The 17,135-nt window shown below is 41.8% G+C and overlaps 1 protein-coding gene across 6 annotated transcripts in view; it reads right to left on the minus strand.

Moving 5' to 3' along the window:
* The window catches only part of VRK2 (VRK serine/threonine kinase 2), an 85,232-nt gene that overhangs the window by 2,179 nt on the left and 65,918 nt on the right, over positions 1–17,135 (minus strand). For all 6 annotated transcript variants that reach the window (XM_042469061.1, XM_042469053.1, XM_042469070.1 and 3 more), the window contains exons 10-11: positions 9,724–9,782; positions 8,830–9,011 (exon numbers count right to left, since the gene is read on the minus strand). In XM_042469061.1, coding sequence (XP_042324995.1) covers positions 8,830–9,011; positions 9,724–9,782 — 241 coding nt within the window. The remainder of the gene's footprint in view (positions 1–8,829; positions 9,012–9,723; positions 9,783–17,135) is intronic.

Genomic DNA, 17,135 nt, shown 5'->3' on the forward strand with positions numbered 1-17,135 from the left:
TATAGGATATGAAATTGGAAAGTTTCTGTCAACTGAATTATTATCTGTAGTGGATTATGTTCTTGGTTTTGTTTTGTTTTTTACTATTATGATTATTCTAATTAATGACAGTTTCTGAAGTATGAAACAGTCACTACTTATTTCACTTGGAAGGTTTTCTAACCCTCCCAAATGAGGTGGACAATTTTCTCTCTTTCCCATAGCAAGCTGTTAGGCATGTTCTCAGCCATCCTAAGAGATTGTGCAGTTCTCCTTCTGGAAACACTGCACTTACATTAAATGGGTTGATCCTTTGGTAATCACCGTTTTCAGTTTGTAGCACTTAGGTAAAGTAGGATGGGCTGAAAAATAGCCACTTGGGTAGAACCGCTTGGGGAGCTCTATTATCAAAACAAGGATCTGAGCCGAGATCTTACAGAAATCAGTGTTGCAAAGGAAGTCCTCTAGGTTCGAGGATGGAGAACATTTCCAGATTTGGACTGCACCTCTTACTAGCCAAACATTTGAAAAGCAACATGTTTCTTGTCCTTAATTTGGGTCAAGCTACAGCTCCATGTGGGATGCGGCCACAGCGTCCCTGACAGTTAGTTATCTAGGCTCTGCTTAAGTATGTCCAGCAAAGAAACCGCCATCTTCTGAGACAATCTGTTCCACTGCTCAGTAACTATTACTGTTTGATTTCTCCCAAGGTTTATCCAAAATTTGCTTTCCTGCCATTTCCACCCATGGGTTCTAGTCCTGGTATCCTGAAGAAACAGATTAAGTATGTTCTACCACCTTCTGTGGCACCCTTTTAGATATTTTCATAGTGCTATTGTATTTCCCTTAATTTTACCAGTAAACCAGGGGTTCCCAACCTGGGGTGTGAGAGGAAATTTCAGGGGGTGCATAGAAATGGTTGGTAAACACTGCAGTAAATGTACTCAACTTTATCCTTAATAGCAGTGCTTCTCAAGCTATCTGATGAGGAGTACTGGCAATTTCTCCCCAATATGCCAAGGAATGCTATCATTTGTATCCCCCGGCTACATTTGCTTCTTTTCTGGGAACTCTTGATGGAGCACCATTGGTCCAGAGACCACCACTTTGAGTAGCATTGTCTTAGTTAGTGGCAGGCCATTACTTGCCTACAGAAAGCCACAAAATCTCAAACAATTACTTCCCTACGAGAGGATGCAAAACATGGATAGGGAGAAGGTTACAAAACCTTGCCACAAACCCAGATACCAATCTGCTCGCACATTTACTGGAAAATGTCATCGCATGACACAACCACCCACAATATTAGAGGGTTTTTTTTCACATGCTCATTCTCTATTGTGATATATGCCATCCTCTTATCAATAATGCCCTTCAGCACTCTACATAGGGCAAACAGAACAGACCAGTCTCTGCCTGAGAGAGATAAATGGACATGAGTCATGCATTAGGAATGGGAATACACAAAACCCAGCTGCAGAACACTTCAGTCTTCCTGGGCATTCCATCTCAGACCTCAGAACAGCAGTCCTTCAACAAAAGAACTACAAGATTGGAAAGAGAAATAGCAGAACTGGAATATATACAGAAATTCCAGTCCATTGGCAGGGTCAACTGGCAAGAGAATGGTTTCCTGGATACTAGACGTATCACAACACTAGATAACACCCCACCTTCATGAGGGCTCTCTTGATCATTTTATCACATCTCTTTTTTGCTTCTTAATCAGCATTGCACTACATTCCAATAAGGCTTTAGGCAAAGTTTTTCTTCCTGCCTTTGTCCCCAATGACCACTATTAAAAATGAACTTGTCTCCTTATCGAGTCCTGAGGGCACAGTGGTTAAATGCAGCCAGTATTGGAGCCACAAGTTTGCGAGTTCGATCCCAGGGCTCCAGGGTTGATTCAGCGTGGCATCTTTCCATAGGTCGCCAAAATGAGTACCCAGCTTGTTGGGGGCAATTAATTTACACATTGTAGTCTGCTTAGAGATTACTTAGTTCAGTATGAAGTGGTATAGAAATGTAAATGCTATTGCTAATCAACATATCCACAAGTTTTGCATTTCTGTTGCTATTCACACATGCAACCAGTTAATTTATAGCTATAAAAGGTCTGTTCTTAAGCACTTCATACTTCTGATAAAGTAGACTTAAGTCTACCAACTTCTTTCAGTCTCAAAGGGGCTATAAGCTGCTTTGCATATGGTCCTAGAACAATTTCCAGGGTCTTGGCTGCTGTTCTCTGGAGTCAGCCAATCAGGAGCCAGAGACTCTGAACCAATCAGAGGCCGGCTGGAGCTATAAAGATTCGGTGGCAGTTGAGAAGGGGTTTTTTAGAAGTCGAAGGGGGTTGGTTGAGTGAGGTTGGGAAAAGACTGGTCCCGAGGAGGGCTATAGTCTTGAAGTCCCTGAGGGGACAGGGTGTTAAAAGAGTAAATCTAATCTTTTAGACCAAGGAAAGGTCTAAAGATTGAGAAAAGGGTGGCATCTGAAATAAGAGTTGCTAGAAACCTCTACAATAGATTGATTAAGCAACAAGTTTACAACAGTTTATTATTGACAATCTGTTATTCTGTTTTGTTTATAAAATAAACTTATTTTATTGATTTATAATCAATCTGCTTGGCCTAAGTGATGAGTTTTTGAACACGCTACCAACTATATGTCTGAGGCTAGACATTTGAAATTTTGTTACCTCATCATATAGGAAGAAAGATTGTTACAGTATTGTAGTTGTCTTCTTAAAATGTGACATCCAGAACTGGATACAATAATTCAGACATGGCCTGAACAGCACAGAACAACAAACTATGACTTTCTAGTAAGTGGACATTAATGTAGCCCTAACTTGAAAGAACCTTTTAAACAGCTACACCACACAGGGCTCACATTCAATTTGTGATACGCTGAGGCCCTTACATCTTTTTTACACATGCTGCTACCAACCCAGATTACTTTAAACCTCCTTTCTTTGCATTTTTAAAATATCTAAATGCAAGGATTTACAATTCCATGACTAACACCCCGTTCACTACCCTGGAGCAGGAACAAGTTAGATTGGAAGCTACTGTTACGATTGTTGCATGATTTCAGTAAATGAGCAAGAGCTTCTGACTCCCAATTATTTAACAGCAAAACCAAAAAGGATTTCCTCCTTAAATTAGATTGGTACAATTTTCAACCTGTAGCAGTAATTCCAATGTAGATTTTGACTTGTATATTCAGATCATCCCAGTGTAGGGCTCCTGAAGTGCAATAGGTAATTAACTCTGTCCTTTCTCCCCACAATAGTTCAGTAAAAGAACACATGCTTTGCATGCAAAAGTTCCCAGATGCTAATCCTTAGCATCACTAAATACAGCTAGGAAAGAAGCATGCTTGAACCTCTGCAGAGCCATTGCCAGAGGCTGGAGAACTAAGATCTGATTTAGCATCAGGCCGCTTGCTATGTTCAAAACAAACCCAAACAGAATAGAACCAGTAAACCTGAAGCTTGCCCACTGTTACACTTTACCAGAATTCTACTTAAAAGTGAGGTTTTGTTTCTTGAATCCCTATGAATTATTTCTACAAATGTAGAATAACATGTGCAGAAATGTGTCACAAGAATGCCGTGAAAACGTCTCCCTTACTAAAACAAACCAAGGCTCCATTTCCAGGTTCCTTTTTCTCCCAGAAGCCAGTATGATGCCCACAGAAGGTCAAGAAACCAATAGCTCCTTTCGTTTTTTGCCCTCTGAAAATCGATTTTCTGTGACAATCTGGCTAATACGACTATAGTTCTTTCCTTCAAAGTACCAGACCAGTCAGGGTCCAAAGATGACCCTAGGACAGTATGATAGGCTTAAGCCTTGTGAGACCAGCAGACAAATGTCAATTTAAGACTAAACTTAATTAACCATTTCAAAACTCTCCCGAATATGCACTGACAAATAGCTTGATTTGGCACTCAAAAGAATACAGGACTGTTGCCAATTCTGTCATGAGAGAACATGCTGAAGTTGGGCATTTAAAATCCAGAATCCATCTGCACATTCATGATCGGCAAAGTTATGCCACAATAATAAAATCTCACAGTCACTTCAAAATCTATTAGGCAAAATGCCTTTTAATGACAGTTTTTGCCAACATAATATCATTCTCAATCTAGTCTATGCTGGGAATTTGAAACATTTTGTACCAGCTCTTGCGGCTAGAATAGAGAAGACAATTCATGCACTGATTGTATCTCAACTTGCAAATATGTTATCTCTCTATTTAAACAATATGTTGAGGTTTTTGGGCTTGTAAGTGCAAATTTTGACCATCCAATACTCAGCACCAAACAGCTAACAATTTTAAAATAATCTGTATTATGGTTTCAGGATATCTAGTCACATGGAAAAATACAGAAAATACACCTGTCCTCCTGCTGCCTCATTGCTGATTATTCCATCTTTTATATTCTGTATAGGCAGTCCGTTTTCACAGAAATGGTAACAAAATTGGGGATGAAGTACAATATTTTTCAAACTTGAAACCAGTTGGGAGCTTTTCATTTTAAAAACTGGATTTTTCTCTTTTTATCCTTAATTTACCAGCCATTCACATGTTATCTTTCAGAAAGTCCTTGAGTCAAAAACAGCTCACATTTTTGAGCTGATCTAAGTATGCATTTCATACTAATGAAAGAGAGTATTTGAAATCCCTATGAAAACTCAGGATGATGGGGACTAGGATCAAGTCATCTGCAAATAGCACAGTTCTTTCTGACCTTGATATTGGCCATTAAAAATACTGCTGCCTGTGTCTAAGGAACAGAAGCTGTGATAATTGACACTCCTCGCTCATGGACTTTAAATGGGGTTATGCACTTGCAAATAGCAAATACTGTGGCAGATCTCCATTTTCTTAACAATCAAAGTTCAACAACATCTAGCTTGATGACAATATCCAGGATAAGTTTAAAGCTCAATAAAAAGTGTAATAGATTTTGCACTTTCAAATGGAACGGAAGAGAGAAGGAAAGGAATCCAGCCTTGGCCGATAGCAACAGAAGATTTTCAGGGGAAACACTCCTTAGCCCAGGCCATACTAGAAACTTAATCTTTACAGAAATTAGGATTGTGGTTGTAATCTTTGGCCTTTGAAATCTTGTTGCTGCATTTGTTCTTCTCTTTAACCCTGCCCCCATTTATCTTCAACAGAGTTTGCTACAAAATAGGGATTAAGGTACTATCCTCTCCTTGCCGCCACCATCTGCTTATCCAAGGAAAGAAAGAGAAATGGGGAACTTTCGGCTTTTTTCCAGCCTTGAGCAAATTCAAGGACCATTGTTCTTGCCATGGCCAAAATGTCCTGAGAGTATGTATGTGTATGATAAACTGAATACACCTTGCAAACAAGATACAGTCTCCATGCATCTGAGCAAGTAGACCAAGTCTACAACAGCTTATACTACAACTTCATTGATTCAGTTAGCCCCAAAGAGGCTACAAGACACCATTGCATACTGATATTTCATGCTAAACATGGCTACGTCTCTGAATGATATAGTCTGGTTTTCCATCAGCTGTTTATGACTTTTACTGGGGGGAAGCAAGCACAACATAATACGATATAATTGTGGAAATAGTTCCATAATCGGAGGAGGGATGTAAGCAGGAAGAGAGTGAAATTCTGTGAGCCCAGGCTAGTTACAGTTCTCCCTATTGAAAAGCAGCTTTCTATTGTCACATGGAAAATTTCTGCAATTACAGGGTGTTTCTTTTACAAAGACATAGCCATGTTAGTCTGGAAAATCAGTATGCAAAGGGATCTTGCAGCACTTTTGGGACTAAGTGAAAGATGTTGGTAGCATGACCTTTTGTTGACTTGAGCCTACTTCCTCAGATGCATTTGGGTATTTTTTCAGATAGTATGTTTTTAGGGCTTTTTTTTTTTTAAAAGGGCAATATGTGATGAGAAAAATACTGTTGGGTTAGTCCAGTGGTTCTCAGACTTTTTACCTTTGTGAACCTCTTTTACATCTACATGGGAACGTCATTCCCTTCCTCCGCTCAACATAAGTGTATGAATAAAAAATATTTTGCTTTTCTTGTTTAGTGTGTCCATCTTTGTTCACACATTTATGTATGTTCACATTTTAACAATTTGTAAGGAAATAGCCCTCATCCCTCAAGTAGGGCTCCAAGCACCCTCCTTGCTTTTCTCTTCCCCTCCAGGACAAAAAAGTTTGGGAAAGGTAGAAGAAGGGGAGGATCCAAGTCTTGTGCCTCCCTTGAGTAACTCTCACTCTCTCCTGGGGACCCATTCCACAGTTTCAGAACCACTGAGTTAGTCCAAGCTTCTGATACACAAACTCACTCGGATCACAGCTGTTATTGATGTTTTTGTAAATAATTATTAAGTGACTGTCTAAAGCAGAGAAAGAAGCATGGCACACATTCATTCTCACTTTGAAAAAAAATGCATACAACTGACTCATGAAAGTTTCATGAAGGTGGTTGTTCTGGCTTTAATAGACATCAATGACTAGTTCTTAATCTGTACTTTCTAGCACAAAAAAAATCAAAATGGATCAAAATCAGAAATGGAAAAAAGCAGGTGCTTTTTGTTAAACAAACTTACATATTTCAATTAACTTTAGAAAACTGTAGAAACTGCAACCAGAGAAAGAAATGCTCAAATGAGCATAGATTAAATGGTGACCACAACAGCAAGCAAGTTACTGTCAAAGAAATGGCTTTTTGCTTTGTTGTAAAAGTGATTAAAAAAATACCAAAGTCTATAACACTCTGGGAAAAAAAGTCTTGGTAATTACCAAGATCAAAATCCAGTGGCTTTTTATTAAACATGAACTTTTGTTCTGCTTTTCTGCACAATGTAAATAGTGCTGACAATTGGGTTTGCAAAGGCACTCGCTACAATAAAATGTAATTGTATCATGAGAGAAAGGTGACAATCGGGAGATCATGAAAAAATTACATATTCTCACTGGTAGTTAATTAGCCATGCAAAAGCCCCTCAAACAGAGATTCTCTTCTATTAGGAATGATTACTATGCAGACCTACAGATGTCAATACCGGAGTCATTCAAATACTTCTTTCACTACTAATTGAAGGTTGTAAAGCTCTGGTGCCAAGGTTTGGCTTCCAAAGAGCTAATTTATGACTAGGCGGCTATTTTATGTCTTCAGTTGCAGCATCTACAAAACTTGGCAAATCAGAACCATCTGTGCACAGAGATTTGTATGGCCATTCATCTCTCAGCTGATCAGGCATATTAGTTTGCATCCCACATTTTTTTGGCTCCTGTAGGATTGCAGTAGTCCAAAGTTCACTCAAAATGTTAAAAATGAATGGCACCTTGAAGCTGCCTTATCGAACGGGCCTCAGCAAAGGTTTTGGGCTCTTCTATATGAAAAGAGACAACAGCTGACGTTTCAAAGCAGATCCAGGGAATGCCACTAAACACAGTACCCTAAGTTTATCAAAAGACTTATTTTGCCTTTTTAATTATTATTGTTATTAACTGTACACCAGCAGACTTGGAAAGTGGAAAGTGAAGAGTCCTGTTCAGAACAGACTGCATAACTAACTGTGGTACTTTGAATGGTCATCTGTGGATTCACACAATGGGTTTAAGGGGCTGTGCAGCTGATAAAACCCATTGAGTGGTTCACAGAGACCACAAAATACAACCATCAAGAGTTAAAACTTCTTTATTCACAGACGTACTGAAATCTTAAGACAGGAAAAGCAGCTTTGGAGGACAAGAGCAAAAATGTGGGGAAGAAAAAAAGGCAGAGGCGGGAAGTTGGCTCCTTAAACATAATTCTGCTTTTAAACTATTCTGGAAGGGATAGCTGCCAGTCAAGCTTGTTCAGTGAGACATTTGTTGAACAAACTTCTCCACTCAGCAGAAAAATGAAGCTGCACAAATCTATTGGTCTGACTCATGTAAAATCTTTGGGTCATGAGGAATCTTGGGCTTTTCCCCATCCCCAAATGCTTCTCCACATTATTTAAAATATCACTATTTAAAACAGTAATAACGATAATAATAACAACCAAATAAAGAGGAATAAAGGCAGAACTGTAGGTAACATTTTAAATCGCCAGGTACTTACGCAGAGTGTGCAAGAGAGATAAATCATCTCAAATACCGAATTGAGTTAAATCACCACAATTACTTTAGAAAAGAAAAGAAAACGGGGTGGACAACTTCTAATCTCAGAGCTATAAACAACCCTCTGACTAGTTTTCAAAAGCATTTACGAATGATCCATTCAAACCTCTGTAAGAGCTTTCTATTAGTTCCCCAGCAGCCCAGTAGGAGGAAAGCAAAAGGCAAAGAGAGAAGAGGATGTGAGAGAAGGGAAATGAATCACTTTGAGCCCCTACAGACAGGCCAAAATAAAGCTGCTTCAGGTCACTTTGGAGGTAGGCTGTTTAAATAACGCATGCATCCTGAGAGGCCAGAAGCCACGCCAAAGCCATACTCCAGTCTCAAGGACTGGAGCGCAGCTTTGGTGCAGCTTCTGGCCTTGTAAGATGCATGTGTCATTTAAACAGCCTGCCTCCAAAGTGATCTGAAGCAGCTTTATTTTGGCCTGTTTGTATGGGCCCTTTGTCTACTTTGGGATGTGATCTGGCCCAGTGCTGGATTCAGCATGTCTACCATTAGCATCTACCCTGATCCTTGAGAGAATCTGGCCCTAATTTCTTTTTTTAAAAAATACAGTGCATCTTATACATCCCCTCCAGAAGGGTCATTTCTTCCCAAACACTGGTCTTTAAAGATAACTATGCCTTACAGTATTATGTTTTTTATGCAATCATGACCTCTTTTGTTTAATTACTTACTTTCCTGTGATTAGCAGCTCCTTCATCTGGAGTTCCTTCATTGGTGGTAAAATCCAGCATGCCATTATATAATATTCCTTTGTGTTCCAGGCCACTCAAGAGGATTTTCTTCAGTATTTCATAATCAGGCTTTTCACTGTATGCTAAATTAGATGCATTTTCCAAAAGCATTGCTATCTCGCCTGTAAAATACAACATTTTGGTTGATTTGAAATCCAGAACATTCAATGTTAGGAACAGCTGTGGTGGATCAGACCAAAGGTCCACTGAGTCCAACATATTCCTTCTCACAGTGGCCAACCAGATGTCACTGAGAAGCCCAGATCCTTTTCTTGGATTAAGTAGGAACATGTTTTAGCAAATCAATTAGACACCTGCTGTAGATTAAGCAGGGATATGTTGTTGCAAAGTTACACTGCCAATGCAATTGTAATGTTGTTTTCTTAAGTGACTGTGACTACCAGCTCTGCCATATGGTTAACAGCCATCAAGTCAACTTCACTTTATGGCTACCCTATGAATGAGAGAGCTTCAAGTCACTGCCCATCAAGAGACTTAAACATTCCTAAGACTTCACCTTGCTGTCAACAGCCCTGCTCAGGCCTTGCAGACTCAGGTCTGTGGCTTCTTTGACTGAGTCTATTCAAGGGAGGAAAGATCCTGTAGGTCCCTTGTTATTTTCCACAGAAAATATTTGTTGTTTTCTGCAGAAAAATAACAGACAGGCATGGATACAGCTGGACCTTCTCCCCAGTCACCAGAATCTGTTTGCTACTGAGCACTGAGGGGGAAAAATAATTAACCAATTTGTGCGTTAAGTAACAATGTTGGTCAACTGGATCACAATGCCACACAAGTTCTATTTAAAAAACCCTCACTTGTGGTTGCACTTACCGCAGTTAGTTCCTGCAGGAGCCAACCTTGTCACTGAATTGGGGAGTTCATCCAGGAGCCTGAAACCATGAAAATGCAACCAACAATGAGTGAGTAGGACACAGCACACAGGCAGGCCATTTATTGGAAGCAGAAGATTTTTGGATGATGCTTCCATTTGGGAATGGAGGAAACTGCCTGAGCAGGTACCATACATACTCATTTATAAGTCGACCTCATGTATAAGTCGAGGGCAGTTTTTGAGGCCAAAATCATGGATTTTGATGTGACCCGTGGATAAGTCGAGAGCATGTTACAAAAGATGTAAAGGGGGAAACAAAGCACCACTTCCTGCTCTACATCCCCTTCTCTGAACCTCTCTCAAGGGTCACAGTATCAGCATGGGGAAACAAGTCTGGGTGCATACATACCCCCCCACACACACTTCTTTGCATCAGCATTTCCAGACTCAAGGCTTGCAGAAAAAAAAGAAGACCCCAGCCTTGCCTTTAACCCCAGCATTTCCAAACCCATGGCTTCCAGGGGAAAAAAGGAGGACCCCAGCCTTGCCCTTAACCCCAGCATTTCCAGACCCATGGCTTCCAGGGAAAAAAAGGAGGACCCCAGCCTTGCCTTTAACCCCAGCATTTCCAGACCCATGGCTTGCAGGGGGAAAAAAGGAGGACCCCAGCTTTGCCTTTAACCCCAGCATTTCCAGACCCATGGCTTGCAGGGAAAATAAGGAGGACCCCAGCCTTGCCTTTAACCCCATCATTTCCAGACCCATGGCTTGCAGGGGGAAAAAGGAGGACCCCAGCCTTGCCTTTAACCTCAGCATTTCCAGACCCATGGCTTGGAGGGAAAAAGGAGGACCCCAGGCTTGCCTTTAACCCCAGCATTTCCAGACCCATGGCTTGGAGGGAAAAAGGAGGACCCCAGCCTTGCCTTTAACCCCATCATTTCCAGACCCATGACTTGGAGGGGGAAAAAGGAGGACCCCAGCCTTGCCTTTAACCGCAGCATTTCCAGACCCATGGCTTGCAGGGGGGAAAAAGGAGGACCCCAGGCTTGCCTTTAACCCCACCATTTCCAGACCCATAGGTGCGTTACATACCGCCAGATTGCGGCGGTCTCCCGCCGCCGCCGCCGCCGCCACTTTCAGCATCCGGGAGCCGCAGCAGCCAAACCACGCGGCTACCGGACGCTCCAAGGAAGGAGCGTGAAAATCGCACTCCTTCCTGGGCTCCGGAAAAGACGTCGCGAGGCACTAGTCGCGCACTCGCGGTGTCACTTCCGGGGCGCGACGTGCAGACACACAGCGTCTGCTATATCAAAATGGCGGCGGCCTTGTGGAACGGCTGCCGCCATTTGTTACGGACTCTGTCCGTAATAGGAGTAGGGGCATCTAGAAAAGACGCCCCTTTTTCAAACTGGTATGTCCTGAGGATGTCCGAAATGGCAGTCTGTAACCCGCCATGGTTTGCAAAACAGGGTCCAAGCCTGGGTATGCTCCCTCTCTCTGCATCCTTCTCCCTTCCCTCAGTAGCTGCTTGTTAGCTCCAACTGCGAGGGAGGGCTGAGGAATATCTCTCTCTCTCTCTCTCTCTCACACACACACACACACACACACACACACACTCTCTCGCGGAGAGAGGAGAGGCTGCCGGCACCGGGACTCAAATGGGGACTGTTTACTTGGCTACAGAGGAAGGTAGGCACTTTTTTTTAATTAACTTTATCAGCTGTAGTAACCTACTGACCCTTCCATAAGTCAATCCTTGATTTTGGAGTCCATTTTGGGACATAAATTTCTCAACTTATAGTTGAGTATATACGGTAACCACTCCATCTTTTTCACTCCCAGCACCAGCTGACCTTTTGGAGAGAACCACTATTAGCAATAGCTTGAGCAGAATAATGGCCAAGGAAATATCTTTGCTTTCAAGAGTTCTTGCCAAATATGTTGTAATTTTATGGGACAAAGAAATCCCACCCAGGATAAATTTGCCTTCTTTGCTCCCAGTCCAAAGATTAATGGCTACCTCTTTAGAAGTTCAACACAGTTCACACTTTGTCTTTGTTGCTCATAAGAAGAACCTACACACGAATGGCACCAGATAGATAAATTACAGCAATGTCTTCTCAGAAGTATCAATGGGACATACACTCAGGTAAGTGTCTACTGTTCTGCAAAGTAAATAACCATTCTCAAGCTTCAATATGTTAAGCTGTTACCAAAGGAAGCAGTTGTGTTTTATATGCTGCTAATCTGTAGAACAAGCTGCACTCTTTTTTTGTAGTTACCAAACACAGGGAGACTTTCATCAAAAATGGTGCCCACATTTCATTCACAAATTGTCCTTTCTTTAAGGACATACCAATGTCTGAAAACAAGAGCTTGGAACATGTATTCTTTTTGGACTGCCACAACCAGAATCCCCCAGCTAGCATGACTCCTATGTTTGCAGTGGAATTCTAGACAATGTAGTCCACAAAAGTAATTTTCCCCAGCAATGCCCAACACACATCTGTAGGAACCAAGGATAGACTAAAGCTCCACTTTATGTGCTTACTGCCTGTTTTCAAACCTTAAAACCTCTTGAAATGTTACGCAGCAAAGCCCTTTTTCTTACTTATCTCCCCTGCCTTATGTTCACATTGTTTCATTATACAGTGGTGTGTAAAAGACACTTGGCTATTTTTTCATTTTTTTGTTTTTAAAAAAGGAAGTTTAAAAAACCACTTTAAAAGATAATGGGAACTATCAATAGGAGCCTTTGTTTTCTTTCAGGAAGTCTTTCTTTTTTCCTTGTCTTTTCCCCCCCCCCCCTCTATTTTTTTTTGTAGGAAGTCTCAAGTGCCCTCACCTTTTGGCATGACATTCTGTAACACATGTCCTAATTATTTTAAGGACTCACAATCTGCACTTCCCAGAAGTCAGGTCTCCTAAAATTTGCTTTCCAACGTGACTGCTGATTGCCTGTACAAGTTTACAGAAAAAGCAATTCACTGTGGTGCCAACACCTCATCATGTTTTAAAAAATTGAATCAATCAGCCCATTGTAGTGCTCCCTGATGCTCAGAGCAACCCCCACAGATGGTTCCTTAAGGCTGGAATTTTAGAATCCCTGGACTAGATCACCTTCAGTTGTTTACTGACCTTACCAGTCAGTTGAAGAGCAAAAAGGGGGGAGGAAAGGAAATTCTGGCACATGATCATGGTTCTTGCAGTGCATTCCTGTCCTGGTTTTCAATTCCCAACATATAGCCTGGACACAGACCAGAACACCTGCTCAGAGGAGAGAGGTGGCAACAGAAACAAGAGGTGGGAGCCCAGAGTTTGGATCTGCGTGCCATAAAGAGTGCCATGGGAAATAGATTAAGGATCCCAAACAAATTTTTGCATTACAGTGATAGCAGATGGAAAAGAATACACAGAAAAATGAAGTGACTATAGAGGATTTTTTTAAAGGGCTGCTTAAATACATACCAGTGTTTATTCAAATCATATCAGGTAAAAATAAAAACAAAAACTAGACAGGCTCTTATCCTATAAAAACCTACCTAAAAGTAAGAACGGTGGAATTCAGCACTGTTGAATTACACAATGATTTTTGCATATAATTGTGCAGGACTGCAGTATAGTTGCTTTACATTTCAGTTTCTTTTTTTAAAAAATGCTAACTTCATGCATTTTAATTGAAATCATTTATGCCAAGTCACAAAGACCACAAAGTACCAAGCACATTTTGTGGTGTTGCACAAATAGTTTTGACCCAGCTGTACAATAGCTGCCAGATAGCCCTGGGTGGGAGTCTGCACAATTCTTTACGTTTAGCCATATTTGAACTGCCTGGCCTGATCTTGATGTCCTTCCATAGCAAAGGATATGGCTGAATGTGAGATCTTTAGGGGAAGAATTCAGTTATATAGCTGTGTTGGTCTAGAATATCAGTATGCAAAGGAATCTTGTTGCATCCTAAAGACTAACAATGCAAAAGTAGTAGTAGAATACACTTCTGTGGACTTGGTGTATGTCCTCAGATGCATGAACAATCACTCCCTACAGCAAGATGCCTTAAGATATGAGCATAAATAACCCAAAGTGGCCCTGCCTGAGACAGTCTTTGAATTCTGGTCACCCTCCCCTGTATCTTTTTAGCTAATGGATTATGGGCAACTTCCCAAGTTACTTTTGTTGAGATCTCTCTGCCTAAATCTCTCTCACAGGACCATCAATGTGACAACTTTTCTCATTGTTTATGACACATTTCTTACTGTTGTTTTAGAATCCCAGGGCTTCATAATTTGCTGCAAATTAGAGGCAATGATTAGAAAAGCAATTTTATACCACACTGTCATTTCCCTTCATAAAGTTTTTGGGGAGCATCTATTTGCAAACCTCAAAAAAAAAAAAAAAAAGCAACTCCTCTTTCAAAAAAGTGCTTCAACAGGAGCAACAATACTTAGCAGTAAGAAATGGTTAACAAAAAAAGGTCTAATAAATCTAGCAAAAATTTGAAGGAATCTGTTCTTCCATGAATGCTCAACACCTTGGATTTCTTATACCAGAATGTATAATGTTGCAAATGGATAGATCAGATACAAGTGCTTAGATTATTTCAGATCTTGGGTGTTTTTGAGCTAAAGGAAAGCATTTCCCTTTGCATGAGACAAAGTACCCAAATTTAGTTGAACGCTCTTCCTACTGTAACCCTCTTTGCCATATTACCAAGTGATGACAAAAATTTTCAATCCTCACGAGCAACTTGAGGCAAAGTCAAAGGAAACAAGGCAGGTAAACTTCAAGTTCCCTATCTTACACACCCTATCTTATACAAACAGAAGTGATTTGTGCTAGTTCAAAGACAAAGTTGAATAGTAAGTACTACATGAGTTTAGGATTTATCCAGGGCTGAACTAGATATTCAGTGAGACCTTCAGAATTTAGAGAAGGAAACGGTACAGTCCTGCATGACTCAGCATGGCATTGTAGTTCCACATAAGAAACTATGCTTTGCTCAGCCATTTACCAGCCCTGAGACCTACCATAATGCTGCTGAAGCCCACAATGGCCCCTTGTGTCCTGAGAACAGTGGATTTGAAGAAGCGGTTGGCTATGTCCCCACAGTCAGATGTGAAGTTATTGTATCATCTTTTGAGGTCCTTCAGGATCCTCCAATGGTCTCAGAAGCTGAGGTAATAAATTTATTTCTGGTTACAGGACATGGCCAGATACTTCTGCAATTCCTCCTAACTCCTCCTGTTGTTGTGTGTATATTGGGGAGGGGGGGGTTGTCAGTGGTTCCATGGTAGGTCAGGGGGACAGCTGGTTCAGGAGGTCCTTGAACTAAATCCAAAAACAAAAAGGTTTCAATTTCCTTCCATACAGTTGTCTTACAACACTAACACACACACACACTTTATGTATCATATAATATAATATAATATAATATAATATAATATAATATAATATATACAGTTATTGTGTGCCTTCAAGTCATTTCCAGCTTATGGTAACCCTAAGGCAAACCTATAATTTTCTGGGGCTTTCTATGGCCAAACAGGGAATCAAATCCTCGTTTCTAGAGCTCAATACTCAAACCACTATGGCATAGATAGATAGAAAGGCACGTTACAGACCGCCCCTTTGGGGTGGCCTGTAGGCACTCCTCTCCCCACCGGATCAGGGCCTCAGCTGCCAGAATGGCAGCCTCTAGGGCCCCGATCCACCGCTTCCCAGGCCACAGGGAAGCGGCAAAAGGCGGCTTCCCTGTGGTCTAAAAAGGGGTGTCCTTGGGGCTTCATGCCCCAAGGACACCCGGTGGTGGCGGGGAGGAGGAGAAAGGGGCTGCTTGGCCCTTTTCTCCCTTGCGTCACTGGCACAGCTGTCTAAAGGCTGCGCCAGCGATGCAAATTGCGGAAGGAGCTCCATTTTGGAGCTCCTTCGTGCGCCACGGAAAGGGCGCTCTAGGCACCCTTGTGCAGCGCAAAGACATCACGTCTGCGCCACCCCGTTTGGAGGCGGCACATTCGTGACATTGTAATGGCGGCTCCCGTGTGGAACGGGCACCGCCATTTTGGATGCACCGAGCACGTATTAGGGTTGGGGGTGTCCGGAAAGGTATGCACTCCTCGCGTACTAGGATGCCCGTCTGTAACGGGTCATGGTCTTATAAATTGTTCCAGGAAAGGGCTCTTACTTGTCAGATAGATCTTTTTCAGTGGTCTCTGGTGGTCAGACCTCGTCTTCTGTCCCCTTATCTGTTGGAGTTCCTCAGGGCTCTGTTTTGGGTCCCCTTTTGTTCTCTTTATACACACTCTCCCTTGGCAAACTTATCAGTTCTTTTGGTTTCTCCTACCATCTGTACGCCAATGATACCCAGCTGTACCTTTCCACCCCTAATCTTTCACCAGAGCTAGAGCAGCAAGTGTCATCCTGTTTAACAGCTGTCTCCCACTGGATGCACCATCGGCATCTGAAGCTCAATATGTCCAAGACTGAGCTTCTTGTTTTCCCTCCTAAGCCCACCCTTCACTATTCCTTTTCTGTTTCTGTCAATAACATCTCTATCCAGCCGATCCAGGAAGCCTGTAGTCTTGGTTTCATCTTTGACTCCTCTTTGTCGTTTATCCCCCAGATCCAGACTACAGCCAAAGTCTGTATATTTTTTCTCTATAATATCGCCAAAATCCGTCCATATCTCTCAGCTTCTACCGCAAAAACACTGGTCCATGCCCTAGTGGTCTCACAATTAGACTACTGTAACCTCCTCCTGGCAGGGCTTCCTCTCTCTCACCTCCACCCATTAATTTCTGTTCAGCATTCAGCTGCACGCATTATTTCACTCGCTCGCCGTTATGATCATGTCTCCCCTCTGTTGTCTTCCCTTCACTGGCTCCCTCTTCCTTTCCGCATCAGGTACAAACTTTTGCTACTCACCTTTACAGCCCTGCATGGGCTGGCCCCTCTTTATTTAACTGATCTTCTCTCTCCCTACATCCCTATTCGCACTCTCCGCTCTGGTAGCCAAAGTCTCCTCTCTCAACCCAGGATTTTCTCTGCCCCGTCCCGGATCCATCCCTTCTCTCTTGCTGCCCCTCATTCCTGGAACCTTCTTCCTCTGCATGCACGGCTCAACACTTCCCTAACCATCTTTAAGGCTGAGCTGAAAACCATATTGTTTAGGGAAGCATTCTCAGGGAATTTGTGATTGTCATCTGGCTGTCTGATAATGTTTGATGTGATGTGATCTGCTTTTATATTTGATGTTTTTAATTTGTCTTTTCTTTTCTACATGGTAATTTTATCTATTCCTCTATTTAATTGTTATTATCTTAGAGTGTACGCCTTGGGCAGGCTTTTATATACTCTTTAATTTTACCGACTTTGTACAGCGCTGTGTATAATTACAGTGCTCTAGAAATAAAGT

Source organism: Sceloporus undulatus, chromosome 1, assembly GCF_019175285.1.
Source record: "Sceloporus undulatus isolate JIND9_A2432 ecotype Alabama chromosome 1, SceUnd_v1.1, whole genome shotgun sequence".
Lineage (NCBI taxonomy): Eukaryota > Metazoa > Chordata > Lepidosauria > Squamata > Phrynosomatidae > Sceloporus > Sceloporus undulatus.